This window comes from Scyliorhinus canicula, chromosome 13, assembly GCF_902713615.1.
Source record: "Scyliorhinus canicula chromosome 13, sScyCan1.1, whole genome shotgun sequence".
Taxonomy (NCBI): Eukaryota; Metazoa; Chordata; class Chondrichthyes; order Carcharhiniformes; family Scyliorhinidae; genus Scyliorhinus; species Scyliorhinus canicula.
This window is the reverse complement of record NC_052158.1, coordinates 100,973,878-101,001,019: the sequence shown is the minus strand read 5'-3', so window position 1 is coordinate 101,001,019 and position 27,142 is coordinate 100,973,878. Positions and strand designations below refer to the sequence as shown.

Sequence of the window (27,142 nt, the reverse complement as noted above, 5' to 3'; positions counted from 1 at the left end):
CAGAGGTTTGATTTAAAGAGGGGGTTGAAGGCATTTAGGGATGGAATTCCCGAAGCTTGAAGATTGTCAACAAAGTTCCATGCAGCAAATCTGTTTGGGTGGGGGTTCACATGGTGAACATTTGCTGATATCAGTACAAAGCTGGTTCTGTCACAGCCCCATGTAAAGTGGTTATCCGTTGTCATTGTGGGGTTGACTGTTGGCACCTATTGCCTAAATGCTGTAGGCACCGATTTTAATGGTGGTGCTTATTAGCCAATTGGAGATGTTGTAATTTCCCCCTCAGCTCATGTCCCCATCTGTGAAAATATATGGAAATCTTTATTATTACTGTCACAAGTAGGCTTACATTAACAATGCAACAAAGTTACTGTGAAAAGCCCCTTGTCACCACATTCCAGCACCTGCTCGGGTACACTGAGGGAGAATTCAGAATGTCCAATCCACCTAACAAACACGTCCTTAGGGACTTGGGGGAGAAAACCGGAGCACCCGGAGGAAGCCCACTCAGACACAGGGAGAGTGTGTAGACTCCGCACTGACAATGACCCAAGCCGGGAATTGAACCTGGGACCCCTGGTGCTGTGAAGCAGCAGTGCTAAGCACTGTGCTACCGTGCCATCAAAATGTTTCAACCTATATGTTTAAGTGTTCCTGTCATGCTTGCAAGCAACCATGAAGCGGAGCTTTGAATGTTCTACTGGTCTTATGGCTCTGGCTATCTCACCATATAGAAAATACTTGGAAATGCATCCATCTTACATCCTGCAAATTATATGCCTGAGGCAGTGAGGTTGCCTTGTGCTCACAAACTTGGTATATTTGCTGTTGAGAGGACTGTCCTAATTGCGGTTGTTCCCAGAATGTGCCACGAATTGCGAAGATAAAAGAATTTTGAGCTTCCGTTCTTGATAACCTCAAGTTGTCTGTATTTCACAGTCGTACAAGTGTGTTCTCTACTGAGAACAAGAGCCTCAGGAACAAATATCTTGGTCCGAAGAGTCAAGTTGATGTATTCCATGCGAGATTGAAGAATCAGCCAACGGTGGTAGCTGCTTTCCCTGTGCGTGCATCAAGAGGCAAGAAGGTGATATCAGCTAGAAGAAAGCCTCCTTGATTAGCATCCCCTCCGCCACCTTAAACATTCCTTTCCTCCTCTGGTCCAGCAATGTGTACCATCTAGATGCATGCCGACATCTCTCCAAGGCTCATTTGACAGCACCTTCCAAGTCCACGATCTTTGCCACCTGGAAGGTCAAGGGCAGCATACACATGGGAACACCGAGTTACAAGTTCCCCTCCAAGTCTTGTGCCATACTGACTTGGAACTATATCACTATTCCTGGACCAAATCCTGGAGCTCCTTCCAAACAGCACAGTGGGTGTACCTACACCACAAGAACTGCATTAGTTCAAAAAGGCAGCTCACTACCTACTACTTGAGGGGTGGGCAATAAATGCTGGCCGAGCCTGTGATGACCACATCCCATGAACTAATATAAAAAGAATTGTCACTGTGAAAGAATTTGCTCACCACTTCCAGCAGGATGTAATTTATTGTGAACAAGAGCAGAGATGCCACACCTGTCACATAACAGTTCTCTTGTTACCAATAGTACTTATGTAACAGAACAATTATAGAGTGGCCTGTTCGCTCTTCTGGAAGGACAGGTCAAATCTTTTTTAATTTGTGAGAAACAATTCACGAGTCTCTATTGCTGAATTTCCATCATGAGCATCATGTGGCATCATGAGCATTCTCTTGCTGTATTTTTTGTCTTCACTTTCAGTCTGGGTGGATTGTAGAGCTTGACACCTGACCTAGTAATTCCTTCCATATCTGCAAGGAAACAGAAGGAACAATCACCAACAATGAGACCAGTGGAAGAGGGGAGGGTGCATAAAAAAACCAACCATCATGGGAAGATGGTTGTGGTTGTTGGTGACCAATCCCGTCAGCCTGGGACATTGTTACGGAAGTAGATTCTGAGGGTCAACCATCTTCAGCTGCTTCATAATGACTGTTGCTCCATCATAATATCAGTAGTGGGGAAGTTCATTGATAGTTCCATTATGTTCAGCTTCATTAGCAACTCCTCGCACTGAAGCAATCCATGCCTGCGTGCAGCAAGACCTGGACAACATTCAGGCAATTATCATTTTTGCAGTTCATACCTGGCAATGACCAGCTCCGACAGGAAACAATCCTGCCATCACCCCAGGACATTCAGTGGTGTTACCATCGTTGAAACCCCCATTATTAGCATCCCAGGAATTATTGTTAATCAGAAACTGAACTGGACCAGCCACACAAGTACTGACTATAAGTGCAAGCTAGGGTGGAATTTTTGTGGCGAGTAACTCCTTTCTTGACTCCCCAAAGCCTATTCACCATTTACAAAGCACCAAGTATGGTGCACACTCCAGTTGCCTGAACAAGTGTTACTCCAACAATACAGAAGCTCTACACCAAAGGGAAAGTGGCCCACTTGATCAGCAACCTCCTCTGATGTGTGGCCACAGAAACTCCAGACTCCTTCAATAGGGCAGCATGGTAGCATAGTGGTTAGCACAGTTGCTTCACAGCTCCGGGGTCCCAGGTTCGATTCCTGGCTTGGGTCACTGTCTGTGTGCAGTCTGCACGTTCTCCCCGTGTGTGTGTGGGTTTACTCTGGTTTCCTCCCACAGTCCAAATATATGCAGGTGAGGTCGATTGGCCATTCTAAATTGCCCTTAGTGTCCAAAAAGGTTAGGTGGGGTTATGGGGATGAAGTTGATAGGGTGGACCTTAAGTAGGGTGCTCTTTCCAAGGGCCGGTGCAGACTCGATGGGCTGAAAGGCCTCCTTCTGCACTGTAAATTCTGTAAACAGCACCATCCAAACCTATGACTTCAACCACGTAAAATAACAACTCCATGTGTTCTGATGTGTGGGAACACCACCACCGGCATGGTCCCCTTCAAGCCACACAGCATGCTGACTTGGAACAGTTTTGTTGTTCCTTTACTGGTGCTGGGTCCAACCCTCCCCCAACAGCACTATGGCTGTACTAACACCACATGGACTGCAGCAGTTCAAGAAGGTAGCTTACCACGCTTTCTGAAAGACAATTATGTGTGGGCAATAAATCCTGGCCTTTCCAGCAGTACTCACACCTGATGTGGAATTTTTGAAGTGCTTGCTAATTTCTGTTCATCGATCATTCTTGTGCATTAACCTACATTTGCTCCTGCAGTGCATTCATTTGAGAATATTGTCTATTTTCAAATCACTCCATAACCTTGCGTACCTCAATAATCTTACAGCTTCATGTGTTCCTTCAATTCCAGCCATTTTGCAACCACCGTGTTCATTTCTGCACCAGTGGTGACCCTACCCTTCAGTTTCCTTAGCTTGAAGCTCTTAATCTCTTCACCTGCTTGCCTCTTTCCTCATAAGTCACCCATTAATCTACCACACCTGTAATAAGATCTGTGATGTCAAATTTTCTGTGATCCCTTTTGGAGTGTCATGAGACATGTTAACGATCCTACACAAATCCAAGTTGTTATTCTAAAGCTACTCTGTTAATTAATAATTAATTCTGTTGAGATTTTAAATTATATAATGCCAAAAATGTAGTCTTTATCCTAAATTTCCTAATATAGTAACTAAGTTTAGTTATTCAGTATATTTAATCTTATATTTAACAGATACATGTGATTACAATGAAAATATTACCGTCAGATTTAATTGAACTTTAATTTATCTGAGTGACTTTACCCATTTATGGATTTTTTTTGCCTAATCAAATTAGCCCTGAATGTTGTCGCATAAATTAATTTTTTCTGGTTGATTGAGATTAGTTATTTTGGTACTCACTTTTGAGAGTAATTTTAAATTCAGTGTTATATTGCTCAATAACTACTGGGTTCTATGATGCTGTCATTGAAATAATATCTTCCTCAGTTACCTCCAGTTCCATCTTAATGGAAAGATTGGGCAACATAATACCTCTGCTTTTACTAATAAAAAAAAAATCACTTTAATATAAGTTGATTTTGCCATGTAGCTACATCTTGGGCTGTAATATTCCTATGGATTTAATTTGTCATTCCTTATTAAGGACATTTACAAGATAAAGGTTACTGTTCTGGATAGACAATGTGACAGGTTAAAGTGCATTGCCAAACCTGTTTACAGGTTAAGTAACATTTTTTTAAAAAAAGTTGTCTTATCCTATGTTTTGGAAGATGTCTAGTGTTTCATGCTTATTCTGTGATTCATAATCACATTGGCCTGAATTTTGCAGTTAGTGATGGTAAAGGAATGGCAATTGCTGTTCAATTTTGTGTATTTATCCACATAATTTCTGAGAGTTTTTACAATTTGCAATTATCAGAGAGTTAAACAACAACTGCATCCTCCTCCTAGAGAGGATTTGTGTGAACAGAACAAGCAACAGTACGTTTCTCTTCAGCCAATTAAATAAAAGAATCCTTATTGAGTCAGATTCTAAACCAGAAAACCTATCTTAGTATAAATAATGCATAGAAATTGAAATAGAGACGATGGTGTTGTCACCGGACCAGAAATTCAGGGTAATGCACTGGGAATCCGGGTTCAAATCCCACTATGGCAGATGTTGAAATTTGAATTCAGTAAAAAATCTGGAATCGAAAGTCTAAATGATGACCATGAAACCATTGCCAATTGTTGTAAAAACACATCTCGTGTCCTTTAGGGGAGGAAGTCTTCCATCCTTACTTGGTCTGGCCTACATGTGACTACAGATCTACAGGAATAACCATAGGAAATAGGAACAGGAGTAGGCATCCAGCCATTCGAGTCTTAGCCATTTAATAAGGTCATGTCTGATCTAACACACTCACCAAGTCCACTCTCCTGCCTTATCTCTGTAACCCTTAATTCCCCCTACTGATTAAAGACCAATCAATCTCAGCCTTAAAAATGTTCAAGGACAGCCTCTGGGATGAAGAATTCCATAGATTCACCACTCATTGAGAGAAGAAATTCTCCCTCAAATCAATCTTAACTGAACACCGCCTTATTTTGCGACTATGCCCTCTGGTCCTACACTCCCAAGAATGAAAACCTCTTCCCTATATTTCCCCTGTCTAACCTTCTCATTCTTCCAAGATAAACAATCTCACATTTTCCCACATTGAATTGCATTTACTAATTTTCTGCCCACCCACTTAACCTGTCAATATTTCTGTAAAGTATTTTGTACCCCCCTTACAAGGTGGGAGGGAAGATAGGTTGTATCATCTGCAAATTTGTCCACAGTACCATAGTAGCAGAATTAGGCCACTCGGCCCATCAAGTCTGCTACGTCTATTAATCGTAGCTGATATTTTTCTCACCCCCATTCTCCTGCCATTCGAATAAAGAACCTATCTATCTCTGTCTTAAAGGCACTCTGTGATTTGGCCTCCACAGCCCTCTGCAGCAAAGTGTCCCACAGGTTCACCACCCTCTGGCTGAAGAACTTCCTCCTCATCTCTGTTTTCAAGGATCGTCCTTTTAGTCTGAGATTGTCCCCTGATTCTAGTTTTTCCTACAAGTGGAAGCATCCTCTCCATGTCCAGTCTATCCACGCCTCGCAGTATGCTGCAAGTTTCAATAAGATTCCCCTTCTAAACTCCAAGTACAGACACAGGGTCCTGCTGTTTTCTCTCCAAATATACATTGTGAAGAGCTGTGGCCTCAGCACTGATCCCTGTGACACTCCAGTGGTTACTGCCCTCCAAGCTGAGAACAACCCCATATCGCCATTCGCTTCTTCCTGTTTGTCAGCCAATCCTCTATATCGATGCAAGAATATTATCTCCAAAACCATGACCTCCCATCTTGCGTAGTAAACTTTGGGGCACCTTATTAAAATACCTTCTGAAAATCCAAATGTTAAACATTGATTGGTTCTCCTCTATCTACTCTAGCTGATACGTCCTCAAAGACCTCTGGTAAATTTGTCGTGAAACCATGCTGACTCTGCTTGGTCAGTTATGACTGATATTCTCTCCTCAATAATTGATTCTAATATTTTGCCAATAACTGAAGTTAGACTAACTAGCCTGTAGTTTCCTGCATTTTGCCTCCTTCCCTTTTTGAACAAGAGTACAACATTGGAAGGTTTTCAATCCTTTGGCACAGTTCCAGAACCCAAGGATATTTAGAAAATTCCTACATATGCATCCATAATCTTTCGCTGCCTCCCTTAAGATCCTGGGATGTAAACCATCAGGCCCAGGAGACCTGTCAGCCTTTAACCCCACAGCTGCATTTAATTCCTCCCCTATATTTCTTTACTATTTCTGGGATGCTTGCTGTGTTCTCTGCTAAGACCAATGCAAAATAATTACTTAACTCTTGTGTTATTTCTTTGTTTCCCGTAATTACTTCCCCTAAAGGGGTCAATGCTTCCTTTTACTTCTCTCTTCCTTTTAATCTCTTATTGTCTGTCCTGTTTCTGGCTAGCTTGCCCTCAGTTTATTTTCTCCTTTTTGATTGTTATTTTAGTCCTCCTTTCCTGCATTCTGAATCTATCCCACTGTGGTCCACTACTAAGCGTTGCCATCTTGTATGTTTCTGCTTTCAACTTAATACCCTCTAACTTCCTTGGTTATCCATGGGAGAGTCTTCCCACCTCATTGGGGTGTATTGCTGGGAGTCATGAATTATGTCCTTAAATGACTGCCACTGTTCATCTATTGTCTTACCTATTTATCTATATGGCCAGTCCACTTTGGCCAATTCCATCCTCATACCTTTGAAATCCCTCTTTTAGTTTAACACTGATATTTCAGTCCCATTCTTCTCTTGCTCAACCTGAATGTTAAACTCTATCATACTGTGATCACTGCATCCTAGGGAATCCATGACCTTGAGGTCATTTATTAAATCTACCTTGTTACACACGTTACCAAACCCAAAATAACCTGATCCCATGTTGGTTCCATAAACCTATTGCTCCAAGAAACATCCCGAATGCACTAAGAATTCATTCTTTTGGCTGCCATTTCCAATTTGATTAGCCCAATTTATATGATCAATGCAGTGCTCTTTTTCCATGCGTTTGTTATTTCTTGATTGAGACTCATTCCTACAAAATTGCTAATTTTGGGGGGCCTGTACAATACGCCTACCATTTGTCACTTTCACCCAAATCGATTCCGCATCCTTTGAGCCGAGATCGTCCCTCAGAACTGTACTTAGTTCCTCTCTTGTGAGCAGAGCAACCCCATCACCTTTTCCTTCCCACCTGTCCTTCCTAAAAGTCAAATAACCCTGAATATTGATTTCCCAACTTTGATGTTCTTGCAATCATAGAATTTACAGTGCAGAAGGAGACCATTTGGCCCATCGAGTCCGCACCAGCCCCTGGAAAGAGCACCCCGCCTAAGCCCACACCTCCACCCTATCCCCGCAAACCAGTCTAACCTTTTTTGGGCACGAAGGGCAACTTAGCATGGTCAATCCACCTAACCAGCACATCTTTGGACTGTGGGAGGAAACTGGAGCACCCGGAGGAAACCCACGCAGACACGGGGAGAACCATGTCTCTGTAATGGCTATCAGTTCATGCCCATTAACTCCATTTGTGCCTTCAGTTTATTTATCTTGTTTTTATGCTACATCCATAATTTACAGAATTTAGTTTTGTTTTTCTAGCACTTGTCCTTGCATTAAGCTCTTTCCCTTAGACTAAGGCCATCACTAGGGACAATGGAGCCATTGCTTGTTTTGCTTTCCATTTTTCTACCTTTTGTTTCTAACCCAGTTTTCATCTCTGCTAACTTTCTGCTCAGATATCCATCCCTTTGCTTTACTAAAGTCTGCCCAACCGTACTAATACATTTGACACTTAAATGCTCTCTGAAATGGCCGAGCAAGGCATTGAGCAATTAGGGATGTGCAACAAATGCTCATGAATAAATGTTTTAAATGCTTAAAATTTGACGGAATAAGACTCCACGCTTAATTTTCTGTGTCAGAAAGGTTGGCAGGAATTAAAACTAATCACACCATTAAAAATTCACTTGTACCTGAATTGATAAGCTCAAACACTTCCTGGCATGAGTATGTATGCCCTTTCATGTGTTTGAATGTAGAGTCCTTCAGTGAGGTGGCAATGGAGCAAAGCCCGTGGAAGAACTTGGTAAATCAGTGAAGTATCATTGTTTTCCGTGTTTAACTGCATGTGTGGACACCGGAAGTTGCTAAGTTACTCTTTGAGCACTAATAGCTTCACCATTATTTAGCTGCAAATTCTGGGCCAATATCTTGAATTGGTGTTGGAAAATTTTAGAAGAAGTTGCACTATAGAATTAAAGAAATATCCTGTATCCCTGCATACAGTTTCAAATATGGCAACAAGTATTCAGCGTTTGAGTTATGATACCCTGAACTTGACTTTCAGTTATGTATTTCAGAGAAGACTCCTATTGAATGGAGCAAATCTATTGTGTTCAATGTTTAAAAGCTATATACTTGATAGAATTTTAGACCTTGTTGAATGTCCATCTACTCTTGAGATCTGAATCAATAGAAAAAGTAAAGTTTGCTTGGCTTCTGTTCACCTTTTGCAGGAACGGTATGTCGATAACTGAACATTTTTGTTCGGTTAGCTGACTAGAACAAATCTAAATACACTTTTCTCCATAGTGGTATTGGATTTGATTTATTGTCACATGTTCTGAGGTACAGTGAAAATTAGTATTCTGTGTACAGTTTGGACAGATTATTCCATATTTGAAAAAACGTACTACATTTATAACTACACAACGTAACTACTTAGACACGGGCATTGGTGAAGCATACGGAGTGTAGTACTACTCAGTAGAGAAGATGTGAGAAGAGATCAGTTCCATCCATAAGAAGGTCATTCAGGAGTCTAGGTAACACTGGGGAAGAAGCTGTCCTTGAACCTGTTAGTGCACGTTCTCAGACTTTTGTAAATCCTGCCCGATGTAAAAGCCAATAACCCGGGTGGAAAGGGTCTTTGATTATGCTGCTCGCTTTCCCAATGCAGCGGGAGATGTAGACAGAATCAATGGATGGGAGGCGTGCTCGTGTGATGGACTGGGCTGTGTTCAGGACTCTGTAGTTTCTTGCTGTCTTGGGTCAAGCAGTTGCCATATCAGGCTGTGATGCAACCAGATAAGATGCTTTCTATGGTGCATCTGCAAAAATTGTTAAGAGTCAATGTGGACATGCCGAATTCCCGTAGTTTGCTGAGGAAGTATAGGATTTGTTCTGCTTTCTTTGGTTGTAGTGTTGATGTGGGTGGACCAGAACAGATTGTTGATGTGCACACCTAAAAATTTTAAGGTGTCAACCATCTCCACCTCGGCACAATTGATGCAGACAGGGTGTATACGATACTTCGCTTTCTGAAGTTGATGACCAGCTCCTTAGTTTTATTGACATTGAAGGAGGGATTGTTGACGTTACACCACTCCACTAGGTTCTCTATCTCCCTCCTGTACTCTGACTCATTGTTATTGATCTGACTCGCTACGGTCCTGTTATCAGCAAACCTGTAGAAGGAGTTGGAGCCAACTTTTGCCACACAGTCTTTTGTGTGTGTGTGTGTAGGGAGTATAGTCGGGGGCTAAGTACGCAGCATTGCGGTGCCCCAGTATTGAGGATATCATGGAGGAGGTGTTGTTGCAGGATTGAACATCAAAATGCTTTGCTCTCCTGATTTCCTGTAAGATCAAATTCAAGATCAAATACAGTATTTAGAATAAGCAGGTATTAGAGCAGGGGAATAATTCTATTTGAAAGGGAGGAGGTAGATAGAGGTTGTGAGGAAAGAGAGGACTAAAGTTTGTTTCATCTTCCCCTCTGTTTCATCCACCCACACCCAAAGTTGATTTTGTTTTTAATATTATTTAAAGAAAGCTATTGAGCAGAAAATGAGAAGCTAAAATCTTTATTGAAAGCATTCAACTCCATAAAGACCTTTTGAGAAATCTAATCATATGCTTGTGAAATGTAAAGTTTAACTTGATTTTAAACCCTTGTTTATTATGGACACCAGAAATTTCTGTTGCGGGGCAATGCCTGAAAACATTTCAGAAAATAGTTTGAGCAACTTGTTAAAAGTATTATCAGATTGCACAATCATAGTGTGATTTTGGGGTTAAAATATATCACACTGTTAGAGTCACCTTTAGTATCAAAATACCAGTCATGTTGCCATCTCCTAGAGTGTTTGATATCCGCAATTCATTTTCAACTTGATTTTCAGCAAAACTGCGCTGGACATGGCCAATTTAATACTTGCTGGAATGGATTTTGTTGTGGAAATAGCAGAGGCAAAAAGAGTAAATTTGGCCAGCAACGCTCCGTGACTGTCCGTGTGTAGTTAAACATGAAAATCCATCGTTTCTGTTCAAATTGTACGGCAGCTCCAAAATCTGCACCTTATCGGTATTTCAAAGAAGACTTACGTTTACTTTTCACAACCACAGGATGTGCCAAAGTGCTTTGCAGCCAGTGGGGTAATTTAAAAATGTAGTCACTGTAATATAGGAAATGTGGTTGCCGGTTTACACATTGCAAACTCCCACAAACCTAATTCTAACCAGATTATCTGTTCCTGTGATTTTGAGGGATTAATATTAATCCGTATTCTATGAATGACTCCTCTGCTTTGCTTTGAAAAAGCGCCCATCATAAATTTACTTCCACCTGAGAGGGCAGGGTGGGCTTCAGTTTAACAGCTCTGGACAATGACACCTCTAACAGTGAAGCACTTCTTATGCTGGAGTGGGACTTTAACTCTCAACTTTCTGACTGGAGGTCTAAAAACTGAGTCACAGCTTGCAGCAGGAAAAAGAAGCAATGCCTGTGTTGAAACACGCAGTTATTAAGTTGCTGTACTTCTGTGATAAATGCACTCTAAACGTCTTTGAAAAAAGTTCGCTTGTACATTGCCATACTCGTAGTGTGTTCATCTCTTTGGATCAATCTCTCTGGGACTATAAATGAACTCTTAGAAGTGTGGTGTATTTCTTCAGAGATTAAATAATGGTGATTTAAAACTTTAAAATTCTTTCAACCTTTCCTTTTAACAACATTATTTCCCCTCATTTTGCTTTCTATACCAGATTCAATATTGGATTATCTATTCTAACTGGCACTTTGTACTGCTTGTTAATAACTCTTCAGTTGCATTAGTTAAGGTGATTTAAAAAAAAAAACTACTTGCTCTATTCACATAGTTCTCAGTTCACCTCTGGAAGGGATGTTCTAAAATGGTTTCCTAAATTACATATTACAGTGCAAAATCCCATAGCCTATTTGCAAGTCTAATTGCCGCTGAGAGTAAACTCTAGACAATGGATACAGAGCGTATGTAATATCTAGCTCAACTGCTTATTTGTGCTTGCAAGGTCTTAACATTTTATTGAATAAAGTTTTTTATGTATATATATTGCATTCCTGGTATAGATTATCTTTAAAGAAAATATTTACTTGTAGCGCCTTTTGTGTCAGCAGCAAGATAAATGGGCAGGTTGATCTATTTTTGTGCTGTTCCTTGGATTGTTGTTGGCCAAACCACCAGAAGAATTCAGTCTGCTCTTCAAATTGTACTGTAGGATTTCATACATTAGCCTGAAGAGGCCGATAGAACCTTTGTTTGAAGTCTCGTTCGCTGGATAGCACCTCTGGCAGTGCAGTATTCCTTCAGAACTGCATTGAAATGCGCCCTTTAAATTGCAGTGAAATTTGAGCCCAACCTGAGTAAGGTGTAGTAAATGTGTAACTGTTGAACTAAACTGGCTGCAATCCAATTTTTTTTCAAAGATTAAAGGTTTTGATATTAGGAGTATCTCAGCATTTCATGCAAAGGAAAGCAGGGTATATGATTGAGTAGGGTATATGATTGAGTAGGGGCCTCACGGTAGCATGGTGGTTAGCATCAATGCTTCACAGCTCCAGTGGTCCCAGGTTCGATTCCCGGCTGGGTCACTGTCTGTGTGGAGTCTGCACGTCCTCCCCGTGTGTGCGTGGGTTTCCTCCGGGTGCTCCGGTTTCCTCCCACAGTCCAAAGATGTGCGGGTTAGGTGGATTGGCCATGCTAAATTGCCCGTAGTGTAAGGTTAATGGGGGGATTGTTGGGTTACGGGTTACGTGGGTTTAAGTAGGGTGATCATTGCTCGGCACAACATCGAGGGCCGAAGGGCCTGTTCTGTGCTGTACTGTTCTATGTTCTATGTTCTATGTAATATGTGGAACTGAGAAATTAACAAATGCATTTTTTAAAAACTAAGCCTGCAAAATGAGAGTACTGAAATTTTTGTTAGCGGTAACTATTTTTGATGGGTAGCAGAAAATGTAATGTGGTTGATGTGGTGCATATGGGCTTCCAAAAGGCATTTGATAAAGTGCAATTGAATATGATTGTCAGAAAAGTGAAGACCATGGAATAAAAGAGAAAGTTACAGCCTGGTTAAAAGGTTGGCTGGATGAGATGAAAGAGTAGTGGTAAACAGTTGTTTTTCAGACTGGCGGAAGATGGACAATGGTGTTCTCCTAGGGTTGGTATAAGGCCTACTGCTTTTATTTTTTTTTTAAAATCTATATTCATGGCTTGGACCCTGAGTGTGTTGCTGCCAGGTGACCCTCTCTGGGTTAGAGTGCCCAAATAGGAGGCCCCCCAAGCTCATGAGGAGACTGGCAGGTTTCACCAGATGGTCTCCCCACCTGTGGAGGGCCTACCTATCACTGGTAAAATGCCAAAGAACCCCCATCAGCCATTGGATGGGAGGGCTGTCCTCCACCTTCAGGCAGAATGCCCTGGTACTGGGAAGCAACAGACATTCCAACCCTATCTGCCTTCACCATTTTACAGGCCCCAGCATGTTCCTAGAGGGCTTATAAAGTCAAATGCATTCCCAAGCTGAATGGCTGCCTCCTGTACTACTGTATAACATGTAAATTATTCTCTGCATCCTTGTCACTTGTATTGTGCAGTGTTGGGTGGCATTTATTGTACAACTGAAAGTAGAAATTTTGACATGCATGACTTGAATGCTTCAATGATTTTGGGCTCTTCTTTGATTTCTGGAACCTGGATTTGGATGGTGCCCTGATTGATGATCAGTTTCTTTTCACCTGGTTATAAGAGCTCTGCATTGGATTGAGAAAAGCCGACTGCAACCTGGTCCTTCATGTCTGTGGATGTGTGAAGTAGAACTACCCTTACTTAACTTGGCACCAACTGATGTATGGAAAATGGAAGAGTTTTCAGAATTGATTTATGAATTCAAGCATGAGAAAAGAAGCTTTGTACGACAAACGGGCATGTTATACGTGACTTGATTCAATTGTTTATAAACAATTGTAGGAAGGATGTGGAAGCTTTGGAAAGGGTTCAGAGGAGATTTACTAGGATGTTGCCTGGTATGGAGGGAAGGTCTTACGAGGAAAGGCTCAGGGACTTGAGGTTGTTTTCGTTAGAGAGGAGAAGGCTAAGAGGTGACTTAATAGAGACATATAAGATAGTCAGAGGGTTAGATAGGGTGGACAGTGAGAGTTTCTTTCCTCGGATGGTGATGACCAACACGAGGGGACATAGCTTTAAATTGAGGTGTGATAGATATAGGACAGATGCCAGAGGCAGTTTCTTTACTCAGAGAGTAGTAGGGGTGTGCCTGCAACAGTAGTAGACTCGCCAACTTTAAGGGCATTTAAGTGGTCACTGGATAGACATATGGATGAAAATGGAATAGTGTAGGTCAGATAGGCTTCAGATGGTTTCACAGGTCGGCGCAACATTGAGGGCCAAAGGGCCTGTACTGCGCTGTAATGTTCTATGTTCTAAGTGTTTTGAAGCATGGAGGTTCCGAAAGTGCTACATTAAAGTTGGGCTCATTGTTGACACTCAAAAATTAGATGTCCTATTTACCATTAACCTATTAATAACATCTGAGAATGTACGCAGTAATGGGTTTTATGAATGGCTTAATAAAGCAGCTTTGTATCTTTTGCAAGACACTTAAACTCACTTTTCTATAAATTATTTAATTAAAATATGAATGGAGTAAGTTTGCTTTCCTTGGGCTTTGCACAGTCATTTCGATTACAACTGCAAATCATAATCAAATTATCATTCACTCAAGTCCTGAAATTCACCTATCGCCATTTAGTTACTTGGTTAGTTTCTTTACAAACTGTGAGGTTTGATGTTTCACTGATGGCTGAATACTGAACTTTGGCGGAGAGAATTGCTCACTTGCTGCAAGCGGTGTCTTGGACAACGCCAGATTCCTACAGTGCAGCTCAATTGTTAGTGAGATAATTTACATTTACCATGTTTAAATAGTAACTGGTTACAATGTTAAACATTTTTTATGTCTCCTCTGTTACTGCATTTGGCCATAATTCTAATCGGTGTTTCATCCATTTTCGTCAGGGCATCTTCAAGTTGGGTATGCAGTTTCATCTTCTGAAAGCCAGTAACTCCTGATTGGTTCCATACATATTACTAGTTCTACTCCACAATTTGTATTCAACATATTCCAAAGCTTTCATTGAGTTTTAATAATGAATCCCAGCTATTCCCATGTGTAAATGCTCAGTAGCCTATGCTAAACATTGATTATGCAGCATCCACTTGTGTATGCAGTAGAACACTTTTTTAATGTTTATTTCATGTTTTCTTATTAGGGTAGTGGCTCTTTCTTGCACAAGGAGGGAAGAGGAGGACTGGCTTGGCAGTGAATGCCTTTGTAGCACTTTTTCAGCAATAGTGTGAGGTTAACCAAGGATGACAATGGAAGAGATGAGGAATGAAGCAGAGACAACCTCCATGGTTTCCATGCCACTTTATGCAGTGATGTACCCAGTGTTCAATGAGGTGGGTATTTTAGTTCTGGTAAGCATATAACAAGTGCTATTGTTTATTTGGTTTTCTTGAAACCCTAAAGTAACTATGTGACCTATTTTGGACAAATGTAGCTAAAGTTTCTCCTGTAAATAACAGTAAAATAGAAGTTGGCTGTTACAGGAAAGCAGAGTGAACCAAAGTAACAATGAGCTTATATGTGATGGAGAGCAAACTTGAGTGGAGTTGTGTGAATACAGATAGTTAGTTACAAGTAACACACATCTATTGATTCTAAAATTCTATCTCATTCAATAATCGTGACTGACAATTTGAATGAATAATTGGCAAACTAACAGGATTTCTTTTCAATATCTACTCAAATATTCCGGAATGGTACACCGATGCTCGCCTCTGGAGATCTGTATTTGTTCTTTGAACATTTTAAATTTTACAACTTAAACCGTTACAACTTCAAACTTTGCTAAAATCTTGTTTTCTCTCACAGCTGGAGCATGTTGATCTATCTGCTGCACAAACTCTCAGAGCTGCTTTCATAAAGGTGAGTTTGATTGCTGTGACAAACTTGTGAAGTTGGTGGGAGAGGAACGCAATTTGAAAGTTGTGTATGGTGAAGTTTTATTCCTGGATGATCTTAGTGACCACAATTCGCAATCTTTCATTATTGCAAGGGAGAGGGATAGGGCCATCCGGCAGGGCAAGGTTTATAATTGTGGGAGGGGTAATATGATGCGATTAGGCAAGAATTAGGGAGCATAAGATGGGAACAGAAATTATCAGGGAAAGGCTCAAATGAAAAGTGGAGCTTGTTCAAGGAACAAATACTGCGTGTCCTTGATGGGTATGTCCCTGTCAGGTAGGGAGGAAATGACCGTGTGAGGGAACCATGGTTCACAAAAGAGGTTGAATGTCTTGTCAAGAAGAACAAGATAGCCTGATCTTGGTTTCGGACAATGCTCGGCACAACATTGAAGGCCAAAGGGCCTGTTCTGTGCTGTACTGTTCTATGAAATGTATGCTAAATGTACTGCAGCCTATAATGCTGTCAGTTCAGTTACTTTTTGTGTATTTTAACTCTGTATTTTGCTTAAATATAACCCAAGTTACACTTCTGACAAAATGTTGTTTATACTGTGGATGGGCGAAACAGATTGTGCTTTCAGAAAGTCCATGGCACAGGCACCAATCAGGAAATGTTCAATCCTTACTGTTCATTTTGGATGTTTACTGAAAATTAGATGATTCAACAGTATTGTGAAAATGACCTTGGCCGTAAAGCAGCACTCATTTCTTAAGTAATAGTCAATGGCATAATTTGACCTATATTCAATGTCAATATTTCATGGCCAGATGTATGTTAAAGCCCCTCTACTTCGGCTTGGTGTACTTACAGTGCTCCAGCACAACTTCTGATTTCTCAATTCAGTACACCTTTTTTCTTTTCAGCAATATTGCCTGATTGGTGCTTGTGCTGTGCACTTTCTGTTGCTCGTTCTGGGTGAGTGTGCGTTACACTCAATTTGGCTCTGGTTCGATCCTTAGCTCTAGAGTCGCCAGGTATCGTTAAGATACCGCCACAAGTTTCAAGTTCAGATCAATAACTCAATACACCAGTTAGTAAGTTCAAACAAGACACGTTTATTATAATACAGTTATCTACTAATTGTGCATATAAAACTACAAGACTAGGCTAATCCTACCACTAACAGGCCAATACTTATCTGGAATAAGGGAACTGCCGGATCAGGGAACAACGGCCGCTTGCTTTGTCTTGGATCCGCAGGCTTCCAGTTGGTGTGGACTAAAGGGGTCAGGAGTGTCTACTCTCGTAGCGTACGTTGTATGACACTTACTTGATGGCGGCTGGTGTTGGCCAGGCCTCTCCTTCTCAAGGTTCTTCGAGAGCTGCTAAGATGTTCTGCTGGGAGGGCCGGCTAAGAGAGCGAATCAGTTCTGGGACCTGTCTTTTATAGGTCCCAGGGGCTTTGCATCCTTCAGGGTGGACCCTCTATAAACCTGCAATCGATTGGGTCTCTTCCCAATCGATTGATTTGAATTTCCCCAATAACGGGGCTGTCCCTCGATCACCGGCCGATTCCTTACACCTTATTGGTGCCCTTTGTCTTAGACTCTACTGGCGCCGGAATGTCTGGCCTTCCATAGAATGTTTAACTTGTGTCCATTGTGCCTGGGAATCATCGTAAATCGCTTCATTAATATGCGCAGCTTGTTAGTTACAATTCTGTCGGGTTTCTGTGGCAGCTAGAATACAGGGGATTCTGCAGTCTGCTGGTTTCTTTGCCAATGTCCATTTTACCCTGCAATCTTTGCGTTCTCCATTTTGTGTGAGAAAGTGGCCAACCCAGGTGGCTACATTTCTGAAAGCACAATCTGTTTAGCCCATCCACAGTATAAACAACGTTGTCTTAGAAGTGTAACTTGGGTTGTATTTTATCCCATCTATTAAAGATGGGGCCTGTGTTTTTCAGAAGTTGAATAGTTACTTCTGCTTGTCAAAACGTGCTTCAACCCCACCCCATGTCAATTTTAACATAGAATATAGAATTTACAGTACAGAAGGCCATTCGGCCCATTGAGTCTGCACCGGTCCTTGGAACGAGCACCCCACTTATCCTCATAACCCCACCTAACCTTTTAGACACTAAGGACAATTTAGCATGGCCAGTCCACCTAACCTGCCAATGTTTGCATGTGCGGGGAAACCGGAACACCTGGAGGAAACCCACGCAGACACGGGGAGAACGTGCAGACTCCGCACAGACAATGACCCAAGCTGGGAATCAAACCTGGCACCCTGGCGCAGTGAAGCAACCATGCTAACCACTGTGCTCCGGTGCTGCCCAGTTAACTTTAAAACCTTTTATAAATAAAGTAATCTGTCTATTCTGCTTTCCCTGCAAACAGGTGGTGTTGCATGCACAGCACATGATGTAATTGCCTCTTGGTGACATGGTGGCACAGTGTTTTGGACTGCTCCCTCACAACATCAGGGACCCAGGTTCAACTACAGCCTTGGGTCATTCCCTGTGTAGAGTTTGTACGTTTTCCCGTATCTGTGCGAGTTGCCTCCGAGTGCTCCGATTTCCTCCCACGGTCCAAAAATGGATAGGTTAGGTGGATTGGACATGCTAAATTGCCCATTAGTGGCCAAAAGGTTAGGTGGGATTATGGGGATAGGGTCGGTGCAGACTCGATGGGACGAATAGCCGCCTCTGCATGTAGCGATTCTATGATTCTAAATTGAACAGTATAATGGGTTTGCAGTCCTGTCACTTTTTTGAGCTTGTTTTAATTTGAAAATTTGCTGGACCCATCTGCTGAGTCTATGCTCCAAACACACTTTTTTACATCTTGGCATCAAATTGCCAGTCTTGAAGAACATAATAACTTAAGTCAGAAAATTCTGTTATACACACCTTTTGAATTGAAAACTATTTTACTGTAGTTAACAGTCTAAAATGAAATGTCATTTGAGGATATTCTTTAGGTTTTCTATATTTTATATAACTTGAGTGAGATTAGATGAATCGAATAATATCCACATGTCCTTGAAATTGTTTCTGCTTTCCGACTCACCAACTTGGAGAACTTTTACAGCTGAAAATCAAGTACACATTATTTAAGAGCATTATATGCTATGTTGAAACAGTAACTTCATTGTTGGGAACCTGAGAAAGTTTCTGCTCTTTTGGAACCATACAAATCTGAAATGGTTACATCTTTGAAATACAAGTCATATACAATACAGCATTGAGAACAAATTTATTTGTAAATCAAATATAAAATAGAGTTTAAAAACTGGCAAATCATGCTACAGTTGTGTAGAACATTGGTACGGTCATGAGGATTCTGGGGGAATTTGACCGGTTTTTGGGGTGCAAACTAAATATGGGGAAAAGCGAGATGTTTGCGATCCAGGCAAGGGGACAGGAGAGGCGACTGGGAGAACTGCCGTTTAGTGTGGTGGGGGAAGCTTTAGGTATCTAGGCATCCAAATGGCACGGGAATGGGAACGGTTGTACAAATTTAATCTGCCCATCTGGTAGACCAAATGAAGGACTATTTTCGGAGGTGGGACACGCTCCCGTTGTCATTAGCTGGGAGGGACCAGACGGTGAAGGTGACCGTGTCTCCGAGATTCCTGTTTGTGTTCCAGTGTCTTCCCATCTTTATTCCGCGGACCTTTTTAAAACAGGTTAACAAAGTTATCACTGGCTTTGTATGGGCGGACAAGACCCCGCGAGTAAAAAAGGGGATGCTTGAGCGGAGCCGGGGAGAGGGCGGGCTGGCGCTGCCAAACTTCAGTAACTATTATTGGGCAGCGAATATAGCCACGATCAGGAAGTGGGTGGTGGGGGTGGAGGGTCGGCATGGGAGCATATGGAGGCAGCCTCATGTAAGGGCACCAGTTTGGGGGCGTTGAAAACGGCGCCTCTGTTGTTCCCACCAGCATGGTAGTCCACCAGCCCTGTGGTGGTGGCAGCCCTGAGAGTCTGGGGGCAATGGAGGAAGAATGTGGGAGCGGAGGCAGCATCGGTCTGGTCTCCAATCTGCAATAATCACCGGTTTGCCCTGGGAAGGATGGACGTGGGGTTTCAGAGATGGCAAAGGGCAGGAATTCAGAGGATGGGGGATATGCTTATAGAAGGGAGCTTTCCTAGCTTGAGGGAGCTGGAGGAGAAATTTGGATTAGCGAGGGGAAACAAATTCAGGTACTTGCAGGTGCGGGGCTTCCTACGTAGGCAGATCTCAACCTTCCCACTCCTACCACCAAGGGGGATACAGGATAGGGTAGTATCCAGAGTGTGGGTGGTAGAAGGAAAGGTCTCTGACATCTATAAGGAACTCATGGGGTCAGGGGACACGCAGACGGAGGAGCTGAAGTGTAAGTGGGAAGAGGAGTTGGGAGGAGAGATAGAGGATGGTCTCTGGGCGGATGCATTGAGTAGAGTCAATGCGTCCATAACATGCGCCATGCTCAGCCTGATACAGTTTAAGGTCGTTCACCGGACTCTCATGACTGTGGCCCGGATGAGCAGGTTCTTTGGTGTAGAAGATAGGTGTGCGGGGGGGGCCAGTGAACCATGCCCACATGTTTTGGACATGCCCAAAGCTCAGGGGATTCTGGCAGGGGTTTGCAGACGTCTTGTCCACAGTGTTAAAAACAAGGGTGGCACCGAGTCTGGAGGTGGCGATTTTCGGGGTGTCAGAAGATCCGGGAATCAAGGAGGAGAAAGAGGCAGACGTTCTGGCCTTTGCTTCCCTGGTAGCCCGGAGACGGATATTATTAGCTTGGAGGGACTCGAAGCCCCCACAGTCGGAGACCTGGCTATCTGATCTGGCTAGCTTTCTCTGTTTGGAGAAAATCAAGTTTGCCTTGAGAGCGTCACTGTTCGGGTTCACCTGGAGGTGGCAACCGTTCGTCGACTTCTTCACAGAAAATTAATCAGCAGAGGAGTGGAGGGGTTAGTTTAGCTTAGAGTAGGGGGTTAATAAAGGTGCGAGCTGTAAGGGAGGAAGCAGGCTTTTTGCACTGTGTATGGACTCAAGTACATTGTTTATTTTGTCGTTGTTGTAAAATCATAAATACTTCAATAAAATGTTTATTAAAAAAAAGAAAATTGGTAGGGCCGCACTTGAAATATTGCACACAATTCTGGTCGCCACACTACCAGAAGGGTGTAGAGGCTTTGGAGAGGATGCAGAGGAGGTTTACCAGGATGTTGCATGGTATAGAGGGTGCTTTCTAGCTTTCTATGCGGAGAGACTGAATAGACTTGGACTGTTTTCATTAGAACGATGCAGGTTGAGGGGTGACCTTTTAGAGGTCTACAAGATTATGAGGGGCGTGGATAGAGTGGATGGGCAGGCACTCTTTCCCAGGGTAGAGGGGTCAGTCACCAGGGGGCATAAGCTTAAGGTCTGTGGGGCAAAGTTTATAGTAGATGTGCGAGGCGTGTTGTTTTACACACAGGGAGGTGAGTGCCTGGAACTGTTGCCAGGGGAGGTTGTGGAAGCGGGTACATTAATGCCATTCAAAAGGCATTTCAACAAATACATGGATGGGATGGGTATAGAAGGATACGACACAAGTAAGTGCTGAGGGTTTTGACCAAGGATTTTGGTACAGGCTCAGAGGGCCAAAGGGCCTGTTCCTGTGCTGTATTGTTCTTTGTATCAGTATGCTTTTACCTACCTGGAACGTCCAACCATGTCAAAGAAACAAAGCACAGTACAAAGCTTATGTTACGTTGAAATGGGAAATAATTAACTGATTCAGAATAAATGGCTTAATGTCTGCATAAAAGTAGGACACAAGGAATATCTTAATACACTAGATTTTCATCTCTGAAATTTGATGACCAGCACTTCTATTTGTCTACCTCAAGTGGCCATAATGTTGAGTTATTTTCAGAACCAGGATTTCAAAGTTGACTTTTTTCTTGAAAGGCATAGAACATGAGGAAAAATATTATTTGAAACCCACTTCTTGATCACTATGTATAGGAGCAGAAACACAAATTTTCACTCACAAATGCAGAGTTGTTTAAACAGGAAATTCCACTGTACTAAGCAATGTTACATTGTGTAGAATATCTGAAGCAAACATTAGATTTCCCTCGTGGTAGGTTTTTAATTTTTCTCTGCTCATTAAGGGTTGGGTTAATGTTCATCACAATACCTACATGTCTTAAATTTAATTTGCATGTCAGATTTTCTATATATAAAAGACCTACTTTCTTCCACCAGACACTTGTGTCTAAAAAGCTATGTACATCTTAACCCACCCAAGCGTTGAATGCAGACCTCTATATCTTAGTGGATCTAATAATACATATTACAGTCCTGGACACAGATCAAGCAAAACATTTTCTAATGGATGATCCCTACTTCACTTTTAGCATATAAATTCTTCATCCTTTTATGCACTCAATCTCATTCTTTTTAGGGAGGGGGTGTTGTGTTTCTCTTCCACATTGTTTCTCTCACTTGCATTTTCTGACTTTTTGTTTTCACGCGTGTCTGTTTTTGATTTTTAATTTGGTCATACGCTGGCTGGTGCTGTTTTCAATGTTTCATGAGAGATGTACCATTTTGCATGTTTTTTCATGTACTAAAATTAAGGCTTCTCTCACCATCGCCTTATTAACTGCTGAAGTTCCACCAAATTATAGAAGTGTGCTGCTGCAGGATTGCCTACTGGCATGGGGTGGTTTTCAAATAAGGAGTGTACAACATTTAAATTTTGCACTATTTTCAAAATCAAATGAATTTTAATGGGGAAGCATGCAACTACAACAGTGACGAGGGCAGTTGTTGGCAAGAATTACTTTGCCCATTACCCCCCGGAAGTGTAACTGAACTTGGTATTAATTTTATGGGGAAGATCTAATTTGGCAATGGTTCCTAAATTAACCTTAACTGTCTGTTTACTGTTTATTTCAAATACTGATTTATAGTAATTCCAAACCTGTTTTTATTCACTTAATTTTCTGATTTTCCAATTAAAATTACTTGCATGTCTAAGTAATCATAATTTTGCTACCAGAAGTAATTTTTGTTAGAGGAGTCAAGTTTTGCTTTACTGAAACAGACTCTTGAAGTGCCCTTAAAAGATTCTAGTATTTAAAAGTAATGCCAAATTCCCGATACCATTACTATTGTACTCACCACCCTGATGTAGCAAGGAGCTGATCTTATTTACACATTAGAGCTTTGACTAGAGAACAGTGAACTACAGATCAGATTTAAAATTTGGATTAACTTGGACGTATTTGGTAAATGTCATTTGTTTTTGTAGCGATAATGTGTCCACGCAGCATGTAAAGAAACAAAGCCTTATTCAGTTTTCTTGGCAAAAAAATCTGTCTAAGTGCAGTTGGAGTATTTAGCTTTATCTGTTTCTGTGCTAATTGTCTTGGGCATGGTATGAAATAGAACTTGTTTTTTTTCATCCATCTCGTATACCTTTGACCTTCGGTTTGCTGCAATTTTTGAAGCACATATTTGATAATCTGTATAGCCATCCTCCACATTATCTGCCTTGTATGATGGGTATGGAAATCGTTTTTTGAGTTGAGGCAATTTTGTAAGCAAATTCTTTTGATAAAACTCAGTGAGTGTATCCAATCCATTCTCTGCCTATCTCCCATCCAAAAGAGAAATTAAATGAAACTTCAAAATACCTATCTGAGCTTGCGTCTTTGATTTGCTTTAAAATTTCCAGTGTTCCTTCTCTATTCAAAAACTATTTTGGTTGGCAACTGATAGAAGAACAGCACCAGTCTTGTACATTTTGTTCAATAAACCTTGTTTGTTGTGAACTTGATCACGGCTGAAATCAATTCTGGTCCATAAATGCTCTGCTTGAAGTTTTTTTTTGCCAAAGTCATAGAGTTAACGATGTTCATGTGATACAGAGATTTACCGTAATACTATTCTTCATTTATAGTTACCAACAAATCAAAATTCACTTACCCGAATGTGGTGTGAATTTAAAAAGGATGTTTTCATTTCATAAACAAAGCACAACATTCCCTTTCGCATTATAAACATCTCCTCAACCTTATCACCTTGCACGCCCTGCTTTATAACGAAAACAAAACAACCCCATCCGCTGAAGTTTACCAATGCTTAAAGGAGATGAACAGCCTCCATCTCCGACCCCCTAATGGCAAAAATTTCTCTTCTCCAAAAGTAAAGATTCTGCCAGGTCACGCACCCCACCCCGCTGCCCATGACTGTTCCAGAGTCCGTCACCCGAACAAGATCCTCTTCTGGACTATCAGGGAGACAAAGGCCAAACGTCAGCCTTTCTCCATCCTGCATTCCAGGATCCTCCGATACTCCAAATATCGCCACTCATTGGCTCGGGCTGCCTTCATCCCCAAGATCTCTGATATCGTCCCTGAAAATGAATCCCAAAATCCCACCAATTTTGTACAGGACCAAAACATGTGTGTGGTTCACCAGCACTCTTGAACACCGCTCGCACCAGTCCTTCACCTCTGGCGGGGAAAAAAAAAACATTCATCACGTCTTTGTCATATGTGCTCTGTGCACCACTTTAAATTATAGTAAACTCAATCTTGCATGACCTTAAGTTTATCCTACGCAAGACGTCACTCCAAATCTCTCCCCTCCCAAATGCACCACCCAACTGCTCTCTCGCTTCCTCTTTATCTCTTCTTTTGAGGCCCTCTCCTTTAACCGCCCATAGATATCGGAAATCTTGCCCTCCCCTACTTCATCCTCAGACACTATCTTTTCTAGCAACAAAGGGGTCAGTAATTGCGGAAGCTTAGCCAGCTCCTTCCTCACAAAATTCCTAATCTACAAGTACCAGAGTCCATTTTTCCCCCTTGGCAGCTGACACTTCTCTACCACTTCCCCAAACTCTGCAAATTTACCTTTCACGAACAAGTCCCTAAACTTCTCTATCCCCTCCCCGTCCCAAACCTTTTATGTCGAATCCAAGCCTATTACAATAAATCTATGATTTCCACAAATTGGTGCCCACAACAACATGCCCTCCACCTTAAATGTTTCCTAAACTGATTTCAAACTCTTAACGAAGCAACCACCACCAGACTCATAGAATATTTGGCTTTGGAGAACGGAAGCGGAGCTATCACCAGTGCCCTCAGACTTGCCCTGAAAAATCCTGAAATTATCCTATTCACCCTCCCAAAAGAAGTTTGCAGCACAAAAATTGGGAGATTCTGGAAATTAAATCAACTTTGGAAGGATCATTTTCACGGTTTGGTCCCTCATTGCCAACAATAGCGGAAGACCATCTTACCTCTTTAAATTCTTCCTCACCAAGTTGGCCACATTCGACGAGTGCAGCAGAACCACCCATATTCCCAGATACCGAAAACTTGACCTGAACAGCTAAAACAGCAACTTCTACAGGCACCTTCCTTGTGCCTGGGAACATACCCGGAACATCTCGCTTTCCCCACATTTAATTTTTAATCCGGAAATCAGAAAATTTAGTTAACACCTCCATAATCCTACTCGTACTAGAAATCAGATCTATCACGTATAACAAGTAAGCCACATGTAGGGACACTTGATGTTCCACACACCCCCTCTCTATTGCCCTCCACTCCATCGACGCCCTATGTACCACCGTCAATGGTTCAATCACCAATGCAAAAATAAACCTGCCTTCTCCCTGTGTTATCAAAAATACCCCAACCTTGCTGCAACAGTGCAAACACTTGCCATGGTGGCCCTGTACAACAACCTAATTCAGTGAATAAACCCTGGTCCGAACCCCTACCCCCGGCTAACAAGTTGATGAACATTTCGGTTAGATGAGGCCCTAACTCTGTAGCAATGTCTGAGTCTCTCCACCCTGCCCCCAGAGTCCTTTATCTTCCCAATTTCATTTGAAGCCGCCCGCTGTCATAGCTCGTAAGCCAGCAATCTACTGGCCCTCTCACCATGTTCATAAATATCTCTCTCTCCTCCCCCACCGCAAACATACCCAGAGAAACTGACCCACCACCTTCCCCATTGACAACCGTCCAAACTCCTTTTTTTTTTTAAATTTGGAGAACCCACATTATTTTTTTCCAATTAAGGGGCAATTTAGTGTGACCACTCAACCTAACCTGCACATTGGGTGAAACCCACGCAGTCATAGGGAAAATGTGCCAGCTCCACACGGGCAGTGATCAGGGGCCAGAATTGAACCTGGAACCTCAGTGCTGTAGGCAGCAGTGCTAACCACTCTGCCACCGTGCAGCTTCTGGACTTGCTTCCTTTCCTCCAACATCTCAGGCCGAATACTGCCCATCCACTACCAAAATGGCCTCCAATAACCTCTGTCTTTCCAACCTCTCCACCTTCTCTCTATGCACCGTCTTCGAGATTAGCTCCCCCCCCCGCCCCCCAAAATTACTGCCTTCAATGCCTCCCAAAACATGAACCTCCAGTTCTTATTAAACTCAAGTATGTGCCTATAGTCCCCAATCCTCTTGCATGTCCCATGTCTCCCAAAGTGCCACATCCAGCCTCCACGGTGGTTACTGGGTGCCCACCCCCTTCTCCATACATGGCGCATGATCTCATCTAACAATTGCCGAGTATTCCAATCCCATCACCCCCAGAAGCTATGTCTTATCCATAACAGAAAAATCGATACGGGAGTACACTTTGTGTACGTGCAAAAAGAATAAAATTTCCTCGGGCACCTAAACCTCCACAGATCCATTCCATGAATCCAAGAAACTCCATCGCCACCCCGACACCTTCGGGATCCTCGTCAACACCTTCATAAATTCCACATCATCCCAGTTAGGAGTGTACACATTCACTAATACGACAGGAGCTCCCTCCTATCTTGCACCCACCATCGCGTATCTTCTCCCTGGATCCCCCACTTTTAATCACTGGAAAAGTATTTTTGTTGATGGGCACTACAGTCCCCCTTGTCTTTGTATCCAACCTTTAATGGAACATTTCTTCGACCCATCACATTCCATGAGACCAGCTTGTTCGGGGGACTCCAGGGGCTGGATTCTCCGTAGCACTTCGTAACGCGGGTTGCCTGCGAAAAAAAATCGGTGTTAATCACTCCGGCGTCGGGGCCTTCTTTAAGGCCGCTATTCTCCGTTCCCGGAGGGGCCAGCAGCTGACTGACGCTATACGCGTCAGTTTCTCCAGCTGAGGAAGTGGTGAGACCCGGCGTATTTTGGAGGAGGAGAGAGACAGACCCGGAATTTGGGGGGTGGTGGTGTGTTCCGGCATTTGGGGGGGTGGTGTGTGTCCGGCATTTTGGGGGGGTTGGTGGTGTGTTCCGGCATTTTGGGGGGGTTGGTGGTGTGTTCCGGCATTTGGGGGGGGGGGTGGGGGGGTTGGTGGTGTGTTCCGGCATTTGGGGGGGGGTTGGGGGGGGTTGGTGTGTGTTCCGGCATTTGGGGGTGGGGGGGTTTGGTGGTGTGTTCCGGCATTGGGGGGGGGGGGGGGGGGTGGTGTTCCGGCATTTGGGGGGGGGGGGTGTGTTACGCATTTGGGGGGGGGTTTGGGGGGGGGGGGTGTGTTCCGTGGCATTGGGGGGGGGGGGGGTGTTCCGGCATTTTGGGGGGGGGGGTGTGTTCCGGCATTTTGGGTGGGGGGGGGGTGTTCCCGGCATTTTGGGTGGGGGGGGTGTTCCGCATTTTGGGTGGGGGGGGGTTTCCGGCATTTTTGGGGGGGGGGGGGTGTGTTCCGGCATTTTGTGGGGGGGGGGTGTTCCGGCATTTTGGG

At 42.8% G+C, this 27,142-nt stretch overlaps 1 protein-coding gene across 2 annotated transcripts in view; it reads left to right on the top strand.

Annotated features, from left to right (window-relative positions):
- The window catches only part of pdcd10a (programmed cell death 10a), a 38,333-nt gene that overhangs the window by 1,029 nt on the left and 10,162 nt on the right, over nt 1–27,142 (top strand). Inside the window, exons 2-4 of one of the 2 annotated variants that reach the window (XM_038815236.1) lie at nt 940–1,087; nt 14,686–14,875; nt 15,351–15,404. In XM_038815236.1, the coding sequence (XP_038671164.1) occupies nt 14,786–14,875; nt 15,351–15,404 (144 nt within the window). In that variant the 5' untranslated portion in view covers nt 940–1,087; nt 14,686–14,785. The remainder of the gene's footprint in view (nt 1–939; nt 1,088–14,685; nt 14,876–15,350; nt 15,405–27,142) is intronic. The other variant, XM_038815235.1, reaches the window with a different exon arrangement.